The 23571-nt window shown below is 32.1% G+C and overlaps 1 protein-coding gene across 1 annotated transcript; it reads left to right on the top strand.

Moving 5' to 3' along the window:
- Positions 1-2847: 2847 nt before the first annotated feature.
- Positions 2848-10030, top strand: LOC127726695 (uncharacterized). The gene is made up of 3 exons (XM_052234147.1): positions 2848-2938; positions 5849-5959; positions 7407-10030. Exons 1-3 carry the CDS (start codon positions 2869-2871, stop codon positions 8996-8998), a joined length of 1773 nt encoding a protein of 590 aa, XP_052090107.1. The 5' UTR covers positions 2848-2868; the 3' UTR covers positions 8999-10030.
- The last annotated feature ends 13541 nt before the right edge of the window (positions 10031-23571 follow it).

Raw genomic sequence — 23571 nt, 5'->3', positions numbered from 1 at the left:
TTCTGAGTTTGTCTTAACAGATTCTTAACATTCTGATTTTGTGTTAACATATACACAACATTCTAAATTTTGCTTGCAAATTCTGAAGATATTAATTATTTATTAACAGATACTTAACATCCTAAATTTGTCTAGATATGCCTTAATCAGTGTAAAAAAATCATGTTGAATGAATTATTTTCATAATTATTTCTGTCATATTTGGGTGAAAATATCATCAGTATGATAGAAATGAATAATCTAAGTTTTTTTTTACAAATTTACTGCACAGGTAAACTTAAACACATTTCGATTTTTTTGTTTGTTTCAAAAATGTAGACAGTTTCAATCATGTGCTTTAGAGCTGTTGTAACTCATTTATTGAAATAATCTGTGGTAAACTGTAAGTAGACCTTAACAGTAGATAACTCCTTACTAAAATCATGATTACATTTGATCTACATACTTTACATCAAACCCAATATTATATTGGTTGAAAGCACTTAGATATATTCAAAGTCATATTATATGCTTATCCTTCCAGAGCAGGATCTGCCTACTCTTCCGGAGAACATGAGTTCACCCACACTTTTTGGTGGGGTTCGTGTTGCTCAATCTTTAGTTTTCTATGTTGTGTTTTGTGAACTATTGTTTGTCTGTTGTTTGTCTTTTTTTTCTTTTTTAGCCATGACGTTGTCAGTTTCGACTTAAGAGTTTGAGTGTCACTCTGGAATGTTTCGCCTATTATTTTTTTTTATATATATAAAAGCAATTTCAATATTTCAAAGAGACACTACAAATTTGGTCTTTGTAGATTACAATGATCTCCTGAAAATCCAAGGCGTGAGTATATTGTATCGCTGTTTAAAAGTTAAAGCCCATCTGCATGCTGTTATAGGATAGATAAAAAATGTCATTAAGACAAATTGAATACTGATGGATATATTTTGTCGTAGTCTGAGGTGTAAAAATGAGAGAGGCGATTCTATTCATCTCATGAGGAAAAACTGCTTCCCACATTTTTGGTAGAGTTTGTGTTGCTCAATCGATTACTATTTTAGACTGTTGTTTGGGGATACATTCATGAACCTACTCCTTACACATACTACGAAATAAAGTCAGAATTCAAACTGAACATTAGTTAACGTAATGCTAACAAAACAATTGATAAAATCGATTCAGAATTTCATTATAACGTGCAAATGTCATTAGCAAAAAAGTCAGTACTTTTGCAGTAAAACATTTGAAAGAACACAATGTTTCAGTGCTTAAACTATGGTTTTATCAGCTTGAGGAAATCTTGACATCAAAAAATTTCAAGAGTTTAGCGCGTGTCTGTCGTATTTGAGAGAATGATTGATTGATTGTTGTTTGCTTAACGTCCAGTGGCAAATATTTCATGCATATTCAGGACGATATTTGAGAGAATGAATACAGTGTTTAGAAGATTTTGAAAATAATTCTTTTCAGATTTTTAAGAGAAAATTTTGACAGATTCAGACCAAAATTTGTCATTTCAGAATGTGGTAACTTTGTACTGATTGAGTAAATTGTATGGAAAGATATTTATATGACATACACATCTAATGTAGTAATGACTTGAGGTAATGAATGACATGTTTGTTGTTTGAATTGACCTTCATCAGGCACACTCGCGACCAACGTTTAGGAGACGAAATATATATATCATTTAAAAGCATGAAAACCAAAAATGACGACACAAAGCAGCACATATCGATTAACTCTGTCTGTTAAAGTCAATCTTTAATAAGTTATAATATCACTTACAGACTGGTCTGTGCTATAAATCAAACTAATCATTAAGTGAAAATATTAGCATAACTTTGTATAATGATAGAAATGTACCATTTGCTAGTACCTTTATCAACCAAATAAATTGAAAAAGAGAAAGTATGATGTTGTATGTCCCTTGAAATAGTTATCAAATATACCAGGATTATAATTTAGTACGCCAGACGCGCGTTTCGTCTACATAAGAGGATTCACCTGAATCAGATTTAGCAAGACTTAAATACTACAGAAATCACCTAGCACACATTGGCAATAGGAAAATAGACAATGGCAAATTTAACAAAGCATGGAAAGATATAAGGGGCGTGAGTTTATTGTTTCGTTGTTTAAAAGTTTAAGTCCATCTGCATGCTGTTATAGGACAGAAAAAATGTCATTAAGACAAACTAAATACTGATGGATCTATTTTGTCTTAGTCTGAGAGAGGCGATTCTATTCATCTTGTGAGGAACAACTTCCTCCCACATTTTTGGTAGAATTTGTGTTGCTCAATCTTTTTCTATTTTAGACTGTTGTCTGGGGATACAGTCATGAACCTATTCCTTACACATACTGCGAAATAAAGTCAGAATTCAAACTGAACATTAGTTAACGTAATGCTTAAAAAACAATTGATAAAATCGAGTCAGAATTTCATTATAACTTGAAAATGTCATCAGCAAAAAAGTCAGTACTTCTGCAGTAAAACATTTGAAAGAACACAATGTTTTACTGCTTAAACTATGGTTTTATCAGCTTGAAGAAATCTTGAGTTTCAACAGTTTAGCGCGTGTTTGTCGTACATAATTATAAATTCAGCAATGACATTATACGTTCAAATTATATTTAGGCGATACATGAGGGCATTATAAAAAACACTGGATAACTGTCACCAGTTTAACATAATATTGTTCCAACGGCAACGAGTGGTCTAAATGATGTGATTGATTTATATTACTAGTACTCTAAAATTACAAAGTGTTACTGTGAATAACCGTACGTATGTATTTAACTTCGGCAAAAGGTAACGGATTATTTTTTATAAATTGATGTTAATTTTAATTTTCATAGGCTATCGAGAGATTAGGTACACAAGGAATGGTAAAAGAATGTGAAAAACTGAGATTCAAAAACTTGAATCTGTCTATAGAACCATCAAATGATAACGGTAAAGTTCAGATGAAGCAAACGTTAGAAGTGCGTAGAGAAAAATGTGTATTGTTTGACTTATATACCGTAATATTATTTTCTGGAAGATTTGCAGGAATTGCATCTTATTTTACCGACCACACTAAAGTGAGATGTTTTTTACTGGTGTGTTCAGGTTTGTATACGCCTTACGACTTATTTGTAATGTGAAATAAAACTCACTAATTAATCTTGATGTAATCATTAGAAATGAGCTGCGTCGGATAGAAATCGACCTTATGCAAGTGCACGTTGACATGTACATGTGTAAGACTATGATTGATTATATAACATTCAAATACGAAATAAAAGATGAATTTTGAACTGCTTTGTAGGGTTCTTATGACAACTCAATGTCCAAACAGTTACAGGCTTTCCGTGGAGATTTTTTCAACCCGAAATAGGTTTACAGATGTATTCGAATTCATTTGCATAAGGTCGATTTCTATCCGACGCAGCTCAAATCATTATCCAGGTACAATAATGAATAGTACTGTAACTGCATGAAGCAAGACACAAATGAATTGTTACTGCCCGAAAGTGGTGAACTAAAAATATAAGTCACTTTGTAAGTCATTTATTGTACCAAACTTAGTTTATGAAAGAAGTATGCAATGGTTTTGTTTTCGAATTTTTTCATGACGTTTTTATTGCGGGGAAGGAGATTAATATTTCATCAATTTTTAACGAATTATTCAGAACAATTTTCTTTTGAATGGCAAAACATGTTTTTAAACTGAGAATCAGGATAAGATAGAGTACTCCCCCAACCCATAATAAAGTACGTGGCTGTTATTTATATAGACAGTAATCATATTTGATAGATTAAAAGTATATTTTTAGAGAGCGCAAAATCGTGATACATGTACATGTAACACGAAAAACGAATGTCCATATATATATTGTTTTGGAGGTGTTGTGAAAAGTTTTGCATGATTAAATTCATCTTTGTGTAAGTTCAAGGGTCAAATAATTTGCCTAAGTTTTTCCTCGCAGTTAACAATACTATACAACATAGGGTTAAAGTATTTATGACAGCAATAACCTTGCTTAACCTTCATAGTGATTTATGATACTCAGAACAGCCAACATATATTCACATATCTGATATAAGGGAGGGACAAATCTTACTTTGAAAAATCCCACTCTTATTCAAACAAAATATATGCAGAAACTGAAATAATCAAGATTCTTGATTTCTTGACATTTGGAAGGAGAGGCGAAGGATACCACAGTGACATTCAAACTCATAAATCCAAAATGAACAACTCCATAACTAAAAAAGAAAAAGATAAACGGATAAACAACATTACACAAAACATAACATAAAAAACCAAAGACAGAGCAACACAAACACCACTAAAAACTTGGGGCGATTTCAAGTAATCCGGAAGGGTAAACAGATCCGGTTCTACATGTTGCACCCGCCGTGATACTCATGTAAGTACAAACCCGGTGATATGTCTTATGAGGTAGGTCACATTAGGGCGACAGGGGACGGGCTTGTAGTTATGACAATTGGAACAATTCGTCGCCATCTGTGAAACAGATATCCATAACGGTCAACCAAGTCGTGATGGCGTCCGTAAAATTTACGAAGGGCTGATTTCAACCTTACTTCTTGAAACTCTTGCTTTAGAATGTTCATTGTAAGCAGCAACCCTCAAACAAGGAAATCATGATAGAAAACACAAGCTCTGGAATATTGTATCAACTTGGAGATACATACTCCGTATGCAGGCGTTGCTGGAATGTTGCTACATAGAAAACATAATTTAACCGTAACACTATTTTGAGAAATTAATAAATAGGTCTTATGTAGATGACGCTAAATTATAAAACTGGTATTTGTAAAAGTTTTTCGTGATTTGAAATAATTAGGGCTATTAATAGCTCTTATCAACCCTGTTAGTTATGACACCTTTGATAAATGATCTCTGGTAGAATTGTAGTTTGAGCGACCAGCACCTCTATCTATAGAGCAGTCTAGTACGTCCATGGGGTTAAGGGATGTGTACGAACTATTCATTCTATAATACCGAAAGTCAGGCCATTATCCATATTGGTTGTGTTAATTTAAAGTGCCGCACGTCATATACAGTAAAGACTACGACTAAAGATTTTAACATGGAGTAAACACATGTCGTAGACACATCCAAAACCGCTAATTTTCTTATTGAATTTTTTCCCCATTTATCTTAAATCATCCAAATCATATTCATCCTCTAGGTATAGCTTGTTGTCCTGTAAGGCACGTTCATTGCATCAATCAATAAAACACGACTAAAATAATATAGCTATATATGTAATTTAATAAAGCAGTGAACAACTTAGATATATACACGATTCGAATTTAAGACGAAAACACTTAATAATTTTGTGCTTCCGATGAGCTCTTTGATCAAGAAGCACCATAAAGGAACCTCAGTCACAACAATTTAAAGACATACATTTGAAATCAAATATACATTGGTAGCATTCAACTAGCACATGTCTTGTTTTGTGTTTCTTAATATACTATATTTTTATAAGTATATCCCATACGACACAAAGGTGAACAACCAGATGAAATTTCTAAACAATTTTATGATCCCTATCAGTTAATAATTCATATTTCATTAGGAACTATCGGTTTATTTTTATGCTTTTTTCATTTTCCTATTACCTTTATTTCTGTGGTTTTTTTCTCCATATAAATACTTTATTATAACACAGTCAACCATGTTCGTCACAGTTTCATATGATTACTCGCCAAAATGTAATACTAAAAATAAATTAAGGACTGAGCGTATATACATAATAATTATGTTATATGAATTTAAGGCGCAATTACTTCATAAGTAAGCCGCCTACCAAAACCAATAACAACAACAAATCAAATATATTTCAGAATGTAGTAACATTGAAGAGTGGCATTTAAGTGAAAACCCAATAAATACAGAAACGAATATGAAGAAGCTACAGGATTGTATGGAGATCAAACAAATAGTCATTTTAAAAGGTGAGTTTTGATTAAATAAGATTTCTCCAAAGACTCCTGATATTTTGGAAAAAATGCTAGAATGGGGGTTTCATGATTATTAGACTTTCTTACTCGGACTATCAAACAAGAAGATAAGTCGTTGGCTCTTGTTTATGTGTATGTCCATTTTAAAGCAAACTACCACTAGCGCAGAAGGTATGACAAGACCATGTTTGTAACATGATTTTCAAAATCCCGACATTTATAAACCTATGAAATAGCAGAAATTAGTGTTCTTGGTCATAAAATTTCACTCACTACTCAGAGTACTCAAATTTGAGCTCGAAACACCAAATCCAGTATTAGTATTTTGATTCATAGAATTATGATAAAATTGAGAATGAGTATGAGTATGATAATCGTACTCGAAATTTGTATAACGCAAAAAATTTTTTTCATTGGACATTATTATTATAGATATCGAAATAAGTTTTAGAAATTAAACATAAGACATAGGTTTTAAGTCTAAACAAGGTACAGCAAATAAGTTCAATTCCTAATAAAACTATAAGAAAATAATAGTTTTGTTTTACCTTTTTAGTTTTTACCTAATTTCATATTCATCAAAACCTTTATAAAAATGCATCGTATAAGCCTTTATAATAACTGACTTCACCTTTGAAATTGATCAAGAGTTTAAGACTTTTTTTTATCAATATATGTATTACATGTATTTTCAACTTCTTGCGTTTATATTTGTGAAATTAAAAAGACGAGGATTAAATTAGTTTTTTTGCCATAACAGATGTTTAAAAGAATATGCCTCAATGTTTAATTTTCTTATATCGATTTTTTTTTAACAAAAACTTATCACTTATAAGATTCCAAAATTAATCTGATGCAACAAATGATCATTTCGAAAACATTTTCAACTGGTAGATGATGAGCTCTAATCTAGTAAACATCAACATATATCACTATTTATTAAAATGTGCCGTTTGCATAAAAATATATATGACGTCACTACTTTTTAATCAGAATTTATTTTGTGCATTCGGATTTTTCGAAAAGGGACAATATGATTTAAACCACCATTTTATTTTACATCCAAGCACTTTTCTGGATTTACCTTCATCAGGAACGCTTAAAGCTGGATATGTGAGAGCCAAGAATATATAAGAAACGAAACTGTTGAAGAGCTATATTACCAAAAAGGACCAAAAATAATAAGATAATTATCTACAGTCAATTTTGCATGAAACATTACGGACAACTAATGCTTCTTACATACAACATTAGGCTCTATTTGTTTTTTTAAATTAAAATTTTAGTGAAGTTTAATTTTTATGTTTTCTGTGAGAATTTTGCCAGAAATGTCATATTCATTTTTAGAAATATCATTCTTGTCAATTAACTGATTTCTTGCATCATAGTTTGCTCATCAAAACTTTGTATTTTTGCATGCCCAATATGATTTATGTTTTAGGTTTGATTGGAACTGGTAAATCTGAGCTTGCACTTCGGTACTGCTTTAATGCAAGGAAAGTAGAACATACAGGTATTGTGTACAAGTTAAGATGCACGGATGTGTCGATGTTTGCAATATCTCTACATGAACTATGCAATAATTTACAAGATAATGAACATTTTGAACTTCGAAAAGAAGAATCAAAGGAAGACGCAGTATCTAGGGTTATTGATGTAATAGCAAAACAGTTAGGGACCAAAGCTCATCAAAATCACATCTTGTTTTTAGATGATGTAAAACAAAAAGCCAAACATATAGTAAGCAACTTTATTAAAACATGTAAAAGAGTGAAAAATATTAAGATAATAGTTACTACATCTCTATCATTAGATACAAATAAAGATTCAAAAGTTATAGAAATCAGAGGGTTTTCCGAAAATGAATCAGTGGAATTTCTCAATAACGGAAACGATTGTCAAGAAACTGACATGAAACATTATGCCGAGCTTGCTAGAAAATTTAGCTTCAATCCGATGGGCTTACAAATTGCACGAACGTACATGGAAGGAACTGAACTGACCGTGAAAGATCTGGTAAAACAATTAAATCGTCCCGCCGATCTACTTGAATTTGAAGAAAGCATGATTGTGAAGGATCAAATTTCAGATAAGACTCTTATTCATTCATTAATCAGCTTAGTCGAGAATATGCATGAGAAATATAAAAGAGAGGATAAAGAACATATCTTTGAAATGTTACTTTCACTACAGTTTCTTGAAGTAGAAACTATACCAGTTGAACTGTTTACAAAGTTTGATTCCGAGGTTTCATTCTTTTCCATAAATGATCTGTTGTATGAAATAAAAAATTGTTCATTTGGCTCAATAGAGGAAAGAAATTCTTCATTTAGCTCATCCGAAAAAATCACAGAGCAGCGAAACATCAGCACTCATGATGTTGTTAGATTAGCTTTACAGATATACATGACCATCGACAAGCAAGGCATTAATCATTTAACAAATGAAAAAATCTTGAGAAAATTAATAAGAGCTTTTTATCTGTTGATGGATAAAGATAATAAAAATTGTTTAGATCTCCGTCGTCACAATTTACTTTTGCCACATGCACGCTCCGTGATAAGCCATTTGAAAAAAAATAAAACATGTGAAAAAGATGCAACGGATTTGTTTTCGACGGTAGACACAAGCTCTTTTCAATTAGAAAGTAAAATACATATCATATATATAAAGGACCTCATTGGATATACTTTCAGCTTTAGTGAAATGTTTAATGAGGCAAATTTATATTTTGATGAGGCTAAAAGCGATATGCTCGAACTTCTTGGCGTAAATGATAAAAAGTTTCATGCTGATTTGGTTGATTTAATGAAGCTGTCATTTGATGAATTAACTGCTCCGTTTGAACAAAAAGCTACAGAACTATTTATAGCTGCAAATACGTTTATACATAAATACCTGGTAGTACTTCAGAAAGTTAGTAAGGACTATGTGTTGAATAAACATAGAAATGCAAACGACGTAGAAATCCTTGAAAGCGTTCTAGAAAATCACCAATTAGAGAAAGCAACTCACCTCGTGCAAGACGAATAAAATGAACTATTTACAAAAGGATACGCAGTTCAGGAAGAGATGCTAGGAAGTGAATTTTTGTTCGGTTTACTTATCTCCATTCTTCACACCTTTGGGAGAAGATTATTTTATCAACCAGACGACATTGATTGGTCGTTAGGTACGGCATTCTTTCCTTATTTGGCAATTTCAAGCAAACTTTCAAAAATGACTTACTTGAACGACAACCAAGAGCATTCTGAAGAATCCATCGATCATTGCACATGCAATCAATATAGGGAACGTGTGAAATTAAATCGTCTTTATTCCTGGTTGACAGAAAGAAGCGAAATGCAGGCCGTTTTTATCTTTTTTTGTAAGTGGAAAACAGTGGAAGCAATTACCTTAAAAGGTGTCATAGGTACTTGTAAAGAGAGATTTAATGAAGAAACCGACTACTTGGAATTTGGTGTTTTGAAGGTTTTGGGCATTAAAGATTGTCATGCGAAAACTTTATATGCCAAGATGATCATTAAATGTTATATATCACTACTAAAAGTTGAAGATACTGAGGAGATGCGTTTAGAGGCTAGAAAAAGTATTGAAAACATGATAATACCTAATCGAAGTAAACATGGTCTTGTATACTCTATCGGAGATCTTTATTTTGCCATCGGTGATTTTCTTCAGGCCGAAAAATGTTTTCAAGATTTGCTTCCAAATTTTGAAGATGGAGTCAAAAACGTAAAAACACATTTAAAAATTTCTAATCGCAGAGCTTGTGTTAGCTACATAAAATGTCGTTTGGAGAGATCAGAACAGGAAGAACCATGTTTCAATGCAGAAACATTACAGAAATTAAAATGTTTTAAAAATGTATTGCGACATTATAAAAAAGAGATTAAAGAATTGGAAGAAATTGAACTAACACTTCAACACACGTTTGAAGAAGGACATGGTGTATAATAATAAATTAACCCAAATTAATTGTTCTTAATTGTACATTTAAATTAGAATAATTAATATAAACGTTATCCGCTTGTACATGTGAGTTTCATGCACGCATTTTTTGTAATTACCCTGTATGCATTAAAAATTATCAAAAATGGGAAATAGGGCATTTATGAATTCTACACAACAACCAATTTGCATCAAATTCTGGTTAGATATTTTGATTTTTCAGTTATAATCAAAATGCACTTGAGCTCTCTTGTTTGGAAATCGTTTACATTACATCTTAATTTGAATGTAAACTGGCGGAAAGATCTTTTCAGGTCTCTGGTTTCTGTCCTTCTTATTTGTTATTCCTTCATTGGTATATCAAAAATAGGTTTGATTGTTTGGATTATTTTGCATTTTGTCAAGTCGGAATCTTTTATAGCTCACTATTCGCTCTTGGTTTTGTACATAAAAAAACGTACGGTGATCTATAGTTACATCCACATTATTTGGTGGATAGTTGTATCATTGGGAATCATACCGCATATCTTTGTTTCTATTTAAACTAAACTTTTGCATGTCAACTGTGTTCAACTAACAAACGTCTTGCTTAAAATGCAAATCAGTCAAAACGACCCACTTATCCAGTTGCTTAGTACTTTTATATTGGTATGAACATACGGATTGATTTGAATTTAATGTTGTAATTTTGTTTTTTTTAAGTCGTTTGAAATAAAGGAACACATTTCTTTATACATTTTTTAAGTTTCTTGACTTGGTGTGACAATAAGTTTAAATTTGTCCTTAAAGATTTTATTAGCTATTCGCAGTTTCTATCGTTTTTGTCATCACATATTTTTGCCCTGAGCATCATTGAAATGTTTGTCGGTTTCAGTACAATTAACTTAATTCGTATATCAGAATATGTGCCTGTAAATTTTATTTTAAATTACTTTGTCCACTAGTAGTAATTTATTCATCTTAATTTTTCGAGTTATATAACAAATGATCAAAATTCCTTCATTGCCACATATTGAATACAATTTTCTCCACTCAACAGATTTGTATTATTCTCGACTAGCCCGTGCATATGTTCTATCTGTTTAGTTACACAATTGTATTTGTATCGAGAAAAAAATGTGAAATACGAATGACAGGACTCAGTGCAATTAGGTAAACGAAGGAGACCACAATTAATAAAAAAAAAAAACCGTAATACAGATGCGAAATATATTGTTCAAAATGTTGTATTCTCTAAACAGTGCTAGTATATCAAATTTAAGAAATAATTCATGGAAGCCATAGATTTGTTTGAAATTCTAATATGACGTGCTTCTTTCGCTTTGTAAACAACACCGTGATAAAATTCTCGATATATCTATACTTAGCGCAGACTCAGAGATATACATAATAATGGATGTTACAATATACCCCCTCGTAAATCCACATGTATTGGAACCTATTTGCAAACACTATGCCTATTTTATTGTTTTAAAAATTGCAATTGAAAAAAGACTACAGAACTTTTATTTTTATTCGGATGCATAACAAAAAGAATTAATTCGCAAGAGCTCGGAGAAATCTACAAAATCAAAATAAAATAAAATTCCGCGAAAGTCCGTTAATGCTTTTAGCGCATTTAAGTCATTTCAAAACATGACGTCATACAAATGAAAACGCTAAAGCTGAAGGTTTTTCCGTTACGTGAACCATCGAAATTCGTTTAATATTACATTAAAATGGATTTTTGAGGTAGGTGTTGTTTTATTTTCTATTTTATTGCATTATTCGCATATTTACTGATTTCAGCAAGTCAATATGGCGGCTCCTTAGTTACGAAATGTCAATTTTGGATTTAACGGTAGCTTACGAGAAAAACATGTAAATTAAAAATGGCAAATGTTGGGTTTGAGAATTAAAAGAATTAAGCACATTTTTTCTAGCGGTTGTTTACGAAATAATTCATGCAAGCTACAGATTTATTAGAATGTTTTAGCTTTATCTAACAAGGAGTAAAAAAGAACAGCCACACACACGGCATACCCACCCTCGCTTCAGTTTTTTAATGACCGTATTTGTCCTATTAGAATCGAAATAATTCATGGAAGCCATAGATTTGTTGGAAATTTACACATGGCCTTGGCCGTGATATTCGTTAATTTTATCCCTCGCTAACGCTCAGGATAAAATTCGAATATCACGGCCCAGGCCATGTGTAAATTTCCAACAAATCTATGGCTTTCATGAATTATTTCTTAATTTACACATGGCCTTGTCCGTGATATTCGAATTTTATCATGAGCGTTAGCGAGGGATAAAATTAACGAATATCACGGCCCAGGCCATGTGTAAATTTCCAACAAATCTATGGCTTCCATGAATTATTTCGATTCTAATAGGACAAAAACGGTGATTTAAAAACTGAAGCGAGGGTGGGTATGCCGTGTGTGTGGCTGTTATTTTTTTTACCTCCGTTAGATAAAGCTAAAAATTTTCCAATAAATCTATAGGTTGCATGAATTATTGCTTAAATAACCACTAGAATAAAAATTGTTTTATTCCAATAATTCTCAACCTCAACGTTTGCTATTTCTAATTTACATTTTTCTCTCGTAAGCTACCGTCAAATCCACATTTGACATTTCGTAACTAAGGAGCCGCCATATTGACTTGCTGAATTCAGTAGATGTGCAAATATTGCAATAGAACAGAAAATAAAACAACACCTACCTCAAAACTCAATTTTAATGCAATATTTTCCGAATTTCGATGGCTAACGTAACGGAAAAACCTACAGCTTTAACGTTTTCATTTGTATGACGTCATGTATTGAAATGACTTTAATGCGCCAAAAGCATTTATGGACTTTCGTGGAATTTTATTTGATTTTGATTTTGTATATTTCTCCGAGTTCTAATGCATAAATTCTATTTGTTATGCATCAGAATAAGAATAAAGGTTCTGTAGTCTTTTTTTCAATTGCAATTTTTAACACAACAAAATCGGCATAGCGTTTGCAAATGGGTTACGATACGTGTGGATTTACGTGGGAGGTATATTATAACAGCCATTATTATGTATATCTCTGAGTCTGCGCTAAGTATAGATATATCGAGAATTTTATCACGGTGTTGTTTACAAAGCGGAAGAAGCACGTCATATTAGAACCTCCTTTTTGACTCCCCTTTCCGATTAAACGACGCAGTTTTATTTCGGGAGTACTTATTACATTTTAGTTTATCCCTGCCTCTATTTTAATGAAATTAACCCCTCACAAAATCTTTTTATAAAATATTTTATATATAAGGCGTTTTCCGTGCATAAAGTAGAAAGGGTAGACAATCGTACATAACCTGTTATATTTATAAGGCTCATTCTAATATGACGATCTTCTTTCTCTTTAAAAACAAAGCCATGCTCGAATTCCAATAGAACATGCCTGCGCGCGATTGAAGTCGCAACGTAAGTTGTATTTGAACAACACTGGAGATCAAAATGGACATAATTATGTGTAAAAGAGATGTGGTTTGATTGCCAATGAGACAACTCTCCACAAGAGTTCAAATGACACAGAAATTAACAGCTATAGGTCACCGTACGGCCTTCAACAATGAGCAAAACCCATACCGCATAATCAGCTATAAAAGGCCCCGAAATCACAAATGTAAAACAATTCAAACGAGAAACTAACGGCCTAATTAATATACAAAACAATTAACGAAAAACAAATATGTAACACATCAACAAACGACAACCACTGAATTACAGGCTCCTGACTTGGGACAGGCACATACATACAGAATGTGGCGGGGTTAAACATGTTAGCGGGATCCCAACCCTCCCCCTGTTGGTTGGTCTTTCTTGTTATGAAATTACATAAGATCATTTTAGAAGGAAGTTTACATAAATTTGTTCATGTTTATCGTGCGTGAAACGTTTGATTTTTCTATAACGTTTTGGCTTCATCAAATTAAATTGTCTGTCTTTCAAACGTGTTATAGGTCTGATTCGAAGTACAAATGTTTTATTAAAGTTTTTTAATAGAATCGAAATAATTCTATCATGCCATGTTCTATGCTCATTTTAACACTGGTAGGCATTGTATTTGTCAACATTTTACACCTCGAATACGCTCGTTATAAAGATATTGACCAATATAGAATATTCACATTATTAAGACGAAGAAAATGAATCCCCATAAACAGATGTACAGATTAATGACACTTTACATTTACATCTTCGCTTAATCAAGCAATGTTTAAAGACAGGCCAGCAAGTTTGGGGTTTTGATATTCGAATTTGGATAGGAGAGTTATAGTGTGATTTTTCCTGATTCAGTTTACTTTGTTTAAAAAAACTCCCAAGAAAGATATGAAACCACCATTAAATGGTCGTTTGGTAAATCTGAATGCAACTATATTTGCTGCAACTCATTTAAAGCCTTCTTCTCTAATGAGAAAGGTAAATATGCTAGATATACTTACTGGAGGTGTGATGAGATGATTGAAGCGGTTTTCTCCTTGATAATATTTATGTACGTTTCGGCAGCAAAGTTTATCGACAGGTTGTAGGTATTCCTATAGGCACTAATTGCGCCCCTTTAATAGCAGACTTGTTTTTGTACTGTTATGAATCACAGTTTATGACAAAACTCAGCAAAGACCCGTCTAAATTGCATTTAATTGATAAATTCAACAACATTTACCGTTATCTTGATTATATTTTTTCGTTAAATAATCAAGAATTTTCTCAATATACTGCCGAAATTTACCCAAAGGAACTTACTTTAAATAAATCAAATTTAAACGGTAACAACTGTCCTTTCCTAGATTTAGATATTTCGGTTTTACACGGGAAACTCCACACTAAAATTTACGACAAAAGGGACGATTTTTCATTCCCTATTGTTAATTTTCCCTTTTTGGATGGTGATGTTCCTTTGGCACCATCTTACGGTGTTTATATTTCACAATTCGTTCGCTATGCCCGTGTCTGTTGTGACGTTTTTGATTTTAACGAACGTAATCTATGTATTACTGGTAAATTATTAAGCCAGGGATTTCGTTACCACAAATTACTTAAAACCTTTACTAAATTCTTCCACAGATATAAAGATTTGGTTTTGAAGTTTGGTTGTACCTGTAGAAAACTTATTTCAAACGGGATTGCACATCCTCATTTTTACGGCAATATTGTTTACCGTGCCCGGAAATTTAGAAACGATCCTGGTAAACTTATCGATCCTTTAAATAAACTTATTCTAAAAGGTTACCAACTCAACACTGTAATTATATCATTAAATATTGTTTTTATTGGTACTGATATTGATTTTGTTATCAGTAAATTAAAAGCAAACTAAATATTATTGTTATATACATATACACATTCATGGATCTACAATCTGTCGATATCTGTATCTTGGCATTGCACAAGGCCATATTTTTCTCTGACTGTTTATGACGTCTTTACACTAAATCCATTGGATGTTGGATGTGTACGGATTGATAATTTAGTCTTAGATGCATGATTTTTTTTGTTAGTTGTTAGTGGCTTTGAACTGTCAGCAACTGCGAGTACTCTCAGATCTGTACTTAGTGTCTTTTTGTTGTTTGGATGTACAAGTACCCGGCCACGTCCACTTTTAATTGTAGTATTTGTATTTTTATCCATCTGATGAGTTACGCCTCTTTCAATTGATTTTTATAGTTCGTTCTTATGTTGTACTGTTACACCACTGTCCCAGGTTAGGGACCCCGCCACATTCTGTATGTATGTGCCTGTCCCAAGTCAGGAGCCTGTAATTCAGTGGTTGTCGTTTGTTTATGTGTAACATATTTGATTTTCGTTCATTTTTTGTACATAAATTAGGCCGTTAGATTTCTCGTTTGAATTGTTTTGTATTGTCATTTCGGGGCCTTTTATAACTGACTGTGCGGTATGGGCTTTGCTCATTGTTGAAGGCCGTACTGTGACCTATAGTTGTTAATTTCCGTGTCATTTGGTCTCTTGTGGAGAGTTGTCTCATTGGTAATCATACCACATCTTCTTTTTTATAATTACCCTCCCTTAAAATCCTCTAATGCATTATAACCACGACATATCAATGACATTTTTTTTATTTTACAGTTATGAATTATTATTTTTTTTTTTAATATTATGATTTAATTCATGACCAATTAACATTTTAAAAGAAAAAAAAACCACCCGCAATGTTCTAAAAAGCTCTTTACATTCTTCCGGAAGGTTCATCACAGAATGAAAATGAAAGACAACTTTGCATCACATCAAAATCAAAACAGTATATTAAAATGTTTCCTTATGTCCAAATATTACTACAACGTAATAGCCCCTGGTAGAAAAGAGTATCCTATTAGTTTTGAAAAGTGGACCTGTTTCTTTACTGTTATGCGTTTAATTTATGACTAAAATCAGCAAAGACCCATCGAAATAACATCTGATACAAAAATTTAATAACACGTTTTATTTGGATGATATATTGGCTCTAAATAATGACTACTTAAGTTTGTACACTAAAGAGATTTATCCTGCTGAACTAACTTTAAATAAAACTAATACTAACAATGAACATTGCCCTTTCCTGGATCTTGATATCTATATCTTTAACGGTAAACTTAATACCAAAATTTACGATAAGAGAGATCATTTTTCATTTCCTATTGTCAATTATCCATTTTTAGATGGTGACGTTCACTTGTCACCATCTTATGTTGTTTATATATCTCAACTTATTCGATTCGCTCGTGTATGTAACAACGTTTTTGATTTTTAACGAAAACTCTCTATTAATGAACAATTATTACACCACGGTTTCGATATCACAAACTGGTAAAAAAAACTCAATTTTAACATCGGTACAAGGACATCATTCGTAAATATAAGTCAACATGGAGACATCTTATACGTTCAGGTATTTCACATCCAATCTTTTATGGTAATATTCTATACAAAGCACAAAAATGTCGTCATTCACCTCAAAAGCTAATCAAACCTTTAAACAGACTTATTACATGTAAGTAGGGATATAGTTACGATACTGTTGTCAAGTCATTAAAGATGGCATATTTTGAAATCAATATTGATTCACTCCTAGGTTCTTTGCATCGGAAATAAACGCATTTATTCTTAAACCAGTTGTTAGCATGATACGGGTTATGTTCTTCTCTTATATTTTATGATGGTATGATACTAAACCCCTAACGGGAGAGACAGTGCTTGATTTTCATATGATGCAGACATAATTTTTCAATCAGTTTAATTGATGTCTGGAGCTTGCATGTCAGTAACTGCTAGCAGTCCTTTGTTAATTTATGTATCATTGTCAGTTTTCTTAGTTTCTTTTGTTATCTATTCTGACATCGGACTCGGACTTCTTTTAAACTGAGTTTTACTGTGCGTATTGCTGCGTGTTTGTTTATTCTACATTGACTAGAGGTATAGGAGGAGGGTTGAGATCTCACAAATAAAATTGAGAATGGAAATGGGGAATGTGTCAAAGAGACAACAACCCGACCATAGAACAGACAACAGCAGAAGGTCACCAACAGGTCTTCAATGCAGCGAGAAACATGTTTCACCCCGCCAATTGAAAATATGTATTCAATCAGCAAACATTTCTCCAACCCTCCCACCCCAGAATAATTTTATCCAATGATCAACAGTCCCGTCCTCATAAAACGTGTTTCTCTGTGATACGTAAAAATGAATGACCAATGCAATGCATAAATGCAGTTCAAAGTATATTCATTGTAGAAACATTTATACTGATCCTTATTGTATGTTACTACAACATTTTCATTTTTTTTTACTGATATATGATTGTATCCCTTCAATGTGAAGGAAATTTAAAGTGATCATCGCGGCATGTATTTATCCGTATTTATTCATAATCCGTTATTACTGAGGTTGTGAGTTCCAATTTCGCACGTGGTAGGTGCGCTCCACTTCAATCTTAATTGAATAGGACAGTCAGTAATCCTACCGAATGTCGGTGGTTCTCTCCGGGTACTCAGGCTTTCTACACCGAAACTGACTGCCACGAAATATCACAATTGTGCTGAAAGAGGCGTTAAACACCAATCAATCAATCAATCTTTATTGCTAAAGGGACATTGCTAGAGAAAAACCCTCCCAAGTTATACAGTTCATCCCCTCGCTTCTAAAATCTGGCGACGACTAAGCATACCATAGTACATTCCATTGTCGATAAACTGTGTCAATTCACATGCACACTAACATACGGCTGTTGTTTTTGTATATTTCAACCAATGAAATTAGACGTAACATTATTGTGTTTGTGTTCCATACGTGAGAAAGTTCTTGGTAAAAAGACCAAACGCTGAGCTTTAAGTTCAATGTATATCTCCAAGAATTGTCATTGTTACAATTTAATTTCTAGTTGATTTCCCTAATCGGAATTGAACGCTTTGATAAAATCAATTTGTTTAAGCTGAATTTATGTTTATGTATTAAGAACTGCAGTTCCAATTATATTGTGATTGCCTTGGATCCGTTCTGAGCTTAAATTAAAGAAATCTGGCACTTGACGAAATCTTTAACTGACAACAGTATGCATGATGTCGTTTTGGCTGTGGCTGCATCTTCGCTGGTGCATAACTATACAAAGGAATTATATACTTCTAAAATATATGTTTTTAAAAAATGTTATTTTCAATACTGCGTGCCTCGAAAATGAAATAAGCAAGAAAATTGTGTTTTCTTAATTTATAATTCGCAAATACGCATATTTTAATTACTTTGGATGCAGTTTTAAATTTCGAAAAAGGAATAAAAATGAAAATAACACGTTATAAATTGTATGTGTTCGTAGCGCTTTCCTGAATTAATCTCTACCAGGCATCCTCAAAACCAAATTATTTAAATATTTCAAAAGGATGTATATAATAATAAGCGAAACATGTGACAACCTATATGACCAAAAGATAAATGGCAAATCTATCTACGGTCAACTTAATTTGCCCTTTATCATCGGATGACCGTGAGGGCATTCCGGTGTATTGCTGTCGCCTAGATTTCCATTACGTAACTTTCGTGTTGGGATTGTAACCGATCTATAAACATGATAAATACGCGGACATTATTGAGTGCAAAATAACATTCCTTATCGCTTGTTATAAAATCATTTTTTCAATGGATACTCCTAAAAATATTTTTTTTTAAAACATAAATTAATAATATGAAAATGTTTTGTCGTTAGAAATATATATATAAGTAAAAAATCTTTAATATCTATGCACACGTACAGAAAATGTGTGTTAACGCATGCGGAAGAATATCTCATTGACAAGAACGTTTGCCATTTCCCATGCAGAGTTATCGGTCCTCGCTCTCTCTCAAGGACCGATAACTCTGCATGGGAGATGGAAGTTTGGCGGGAAAATATGAATGCCTACTCAAATCCAATCTATTAGAAAAATCGAATTATTACAGAAGAGTGTCCATCATGCACTTGCACTGCACTATTATTAATATAGTAAAATAGAATGATATACAAATGGATGAAAATTATATATACATGTAACTGTAATGTACAAATATTAATATAATATATAACAACAAACCAGAGTATACTGATTTGTATCACTTCAATATCATATTTATTACGGTAAGGTTGAATTCCCTGTCATTTATTTATCATCCACGCACGAACTTGTCTAAGAAAAAAAATTATCTCTGTACATTAACCTCACTTTCAGGTATAGAGATGTGATTTTTTTTCTGAGACAGGTGCTTGTGACCATCCAGAAGAACTTGCAGTCATGAAAAGGGGGGGGGGGGGGAGGAGGGGGGAGGGGTTGAGAGGAGGGTTGAGAGGGGGGGGGGTCTAAATTAAAACCAAATTTTGTGTGATAAAAAGAAAACTACATCACAGAACCATATCAATAAGATAAAATATGAGAAGATACTCCAACGATATGCCTTCAGATAAGAAAAAGAAAAAAAGGGGTCATCGGACTCGTTTTCTTGCTACATAATAAAATAGGTTAATTCACTACACATTATATTGTAAAAGTTACTTTATCTGAGTTATCTCCCCTTATGTGACAAAGTTGAAAAAAATGAATCAAACAAAATATATTCTGTTTACAGCCGTAACTATGATAAAACTCATAATTTTCTTTCTCAACAAGAAAAGTCCTACACATGAATTACATACTACTTTCGAAATTTGCACATTGCATGAAAGATCAAGACCAATTGTTATCTGATATTTTGAAATCCAAGATAGAGGAAGACACCCAGCCACCTTAAATAACATCACTGTTAGGTCATAGAAATTAATATATTTAGTCACAATAATGGGCAAATACATGTTTCCATGTTGAAAAAAAAATAAGAATTTTAGTAATAAAAAACTCTTAATTTGATGTTCTTCATTTTTAAAAGTGGAATAAGGAGAAAAAGGAGAAACTGTATTCTGTGAAAGTGTTTTCACTGAGACTTGTAAAACTTAAAAAAAAAACACATTTATTTTTACGCATAAATAAACAATTATATTATGTTTTAGGACACAGTGTATTTTCAAAATCAGTGTTATAATAAATTCCCCTAAAAAGAAAACAACCAGTTAAAATACTATCCTTGATGTTGTCTAGTGTACATGAATGAACGGAATCATTGCTTGATAAACAAGGTAAGGATTGCAATGAGGTATACTGTTGTATTCGCAATAAATCGGAAGGGCACCATCCTGTTAACTAGTGTATGGAGTTGTATAGGCGATAAGCCATCTGAACGAATAGGTCTATCTATATTAATCTGTTAAGATATTGTACCGGCCATAAATTTTGTAAGATAAAATCATTTTTATGTAGCATTAAGCTCAACTAATTAGCAAATCAAACATTTGATGAATCGTTAACAAGACAAACTTTAAGTTCTAACCATTTATTTTTGTGGAGGTTGGGGTTGCGAATGCATGGAGGCATTTGATTTTTTTTTATTGAAAACTAAAAGTTTAATTAGTTGTTTCCCCAATTTTCAATGAAAACAACTCTTTTCAATTAAACTTCTAAAATATTTTTTCAAGACATTTGAAATCAAACAATTCATTTATAAATCCTGTTACCAAAAATATGAATGGACGGTGTGCCTACATCTTCATTAATTAAAAAAAAAAGACTGGTATGTAAGTCAATCGTAAAATCTTCGCCCAAAGAACAAAGATGAAATATAGGATTTAGATATATTTACCAATCCTATTATCAAAATATTACAAATGCATTTTCGTTGATATGAGTAAAGATAAATTTATTTCGGTCGGCCTCATGACGATTTGTATAAGTAAAATAAACATTTTTTCAGCTTTTAAAACATTCAACTTTCATATTTCTTGTTGTTTTATATTCCGACAAAAACTTAAAATTTCAAATTACAATTCATATTTTCCAACAAAATCAGTGTTATGTTAACTAAAGATTTCGCAAATGTTTAAATCCAATTTTCTTGGCTTCACATATTTAAATAGAAATATCAGCAACAAAGAATCATGAAGAATTTCTTGACTTTTTTTTGTCTATAGCGATCTTATTTTAAAGGGGCACTAGCTACGAGATACATAAAAAATTTAAATTACGATTTATTTTGTTCAATAGTTAATGAAAGTGAAATAGTGAAATAATTAGCAGCCAGTACAGTTCAATTTTGTCAAAATAAGCTAAGAAACATTGATGATGAATTATTCACTTGCAAGTGAATAATTCGACCTCATTGAATCCGTATTCATGTGAACTTCAATTGAACCCCTTAGCTAGAGATGGATTACACATGATTTATGCGTGTTTGGTTATTAATAGAAAAGAATGTCAACATGGAAAGTGAAACAAAGGTACATCATTTGATTGAATGATTCGATCCACAAAACAATCATTCTTATGCAGGTAAAATCGAAAATTAACTCTTTTTTTTTTACCTAAAACACGAAATCAAACAAACATAGAAAAATTCATTTGCACGAGGACCATTTCTATTTATATCTATGTTTATGTTAAAAACTTGTTATGTGACCGTCGGTAGTTTTCGGGGTCATCTCGATAGTTAATTAGATGGCGTCTAGACTAAAATACACTCGAAATTCTGATATATATTATCTAGTATATGCATTATTAACTGTTTATTTAAGACATGTTATAATTTGGATATGTGTTTTAGTATTTTATAAATCAAATATGAGAATTTGAGTCATATCGGTGAATATGATTTTGACAGCTAGTGCCCCTTTAAGAGGATTTGTTTTGGATGGGTTATTTATTTTTGTGGACCAAAAGGACAGATTATTTTCTATTTTCTGCACTGTTGAAGCATGATTTTTCATTTTCATTAAAACAAGGGACTGAAAATCTATTTTCACAATTATATTTATAATATTTGAAAACATACAATTTTTAAATTCTTAAAGTAAATAATATAGTCAGTTAAGTCAATCAGAATTAATCATCATCCTCTGATAGTTAATCTTCTGAATTGCAAACTGCATATATTGCATACGTACAAGATCTGGGGTTCGCTGAAGGCCCCAAGAAGCTATAGAAAAAATGGCGCAAAATCATGCATTATGCACATTTCCAAGACCCTTTCTTAATCCGAAACGCAAGTTCTGTTTTAATTGTTTGACAATATTCTGGTCTCAAAGCAAAATATATAGATTCAGTGTAAGACTTTTAGTTTTTAGGGACAACATCAAAAGACCAATATGTAGGACAAAGCAAAAAATGTTTCAGTTTGCAGAAAAACCTTTTTATACCTGTCAATTATGTTTTTTTTCAAATTAAGTTAAGAGGAGACTGATTATCATTAATATAACTATGTCAAGTCAGTTTTTATAACACATTTCAATTACAACTTGATGTAGTTCCTAACTGGAATACAACTTAAAAGTAGTTTGTAATAGACAAAAGGTCCTTAAATATAATAAAACTGAAGTTTGAAACATAATTACTAAATTACAAATAGAATACAACACTAAGAGAATAGTCATAAAGAAGGGCAATCAATGAACAAAAGACAAACCCGGGAACAGATAAAACACAAAACTACAAACATTATAGACAATCAACACTGAAAAATAAAAATAAATGTGAAAAATGGATCTCAAAAAACAGGGGCTACGTCAGAGGGTGAACAGGACTTGCTTCTTGCAAGACACTTGCCGTGAAAACAATTTGATATGAAGACAAGCTTTTGTTTTGAAATTTCCAACATGAGGCATTTGCCTCAATGTAGTTACGGCCTTGTAATAAAAGTGAGGTAAATGTTCATGAGACAATATACCTCAAGTGAAATGAAACCCATTTTCAAACATTTCAAATACATTAATATTTATATTATTAAAAGATTTCCCGAAAAAAATATGAAAAAAAGACGAATTTTGGAAGAATCTGGTGCCATCTCATACTTTAGAATAGCATTTATATAATGGCTTAAAATACCTGCCAGCTTATTTTCAATACATTGCATTGTAAGTCAGGTCATTTATTTTCAAACTACCACAGAACAAACCATTCATTTATGTTATTATCAAGGCTGAGTTATTTATTTTCAAAATCCTACTGCCCCCCCCCCCCCCCCCCCCCCCCAGAATATCAAATGGTCGTCCCCTTACACAGAAGGACGGAACTGAGAAAGATGAGACGGATAGG

This window comes from Mytilus californianus, unplaced genomic scaffold, assembly GCF_021869535.1.
Source record: "Mytilus californianus isolate M0D057914Y unplaced genomic scaffold, xbMytCali1.0.p SCAF_18, whole genome shotgun sequence".
In the NCBI taxonomy this organism is placed as follows: Eukaryota; Metazoa; Mollusca; class Bivalvia; order Mytilida; family Mytilidae; genus Mytilus; species Mytilus californianus.
This window is presented reverse-complemented; position numbering and strand designations above follow the sequence as displayed.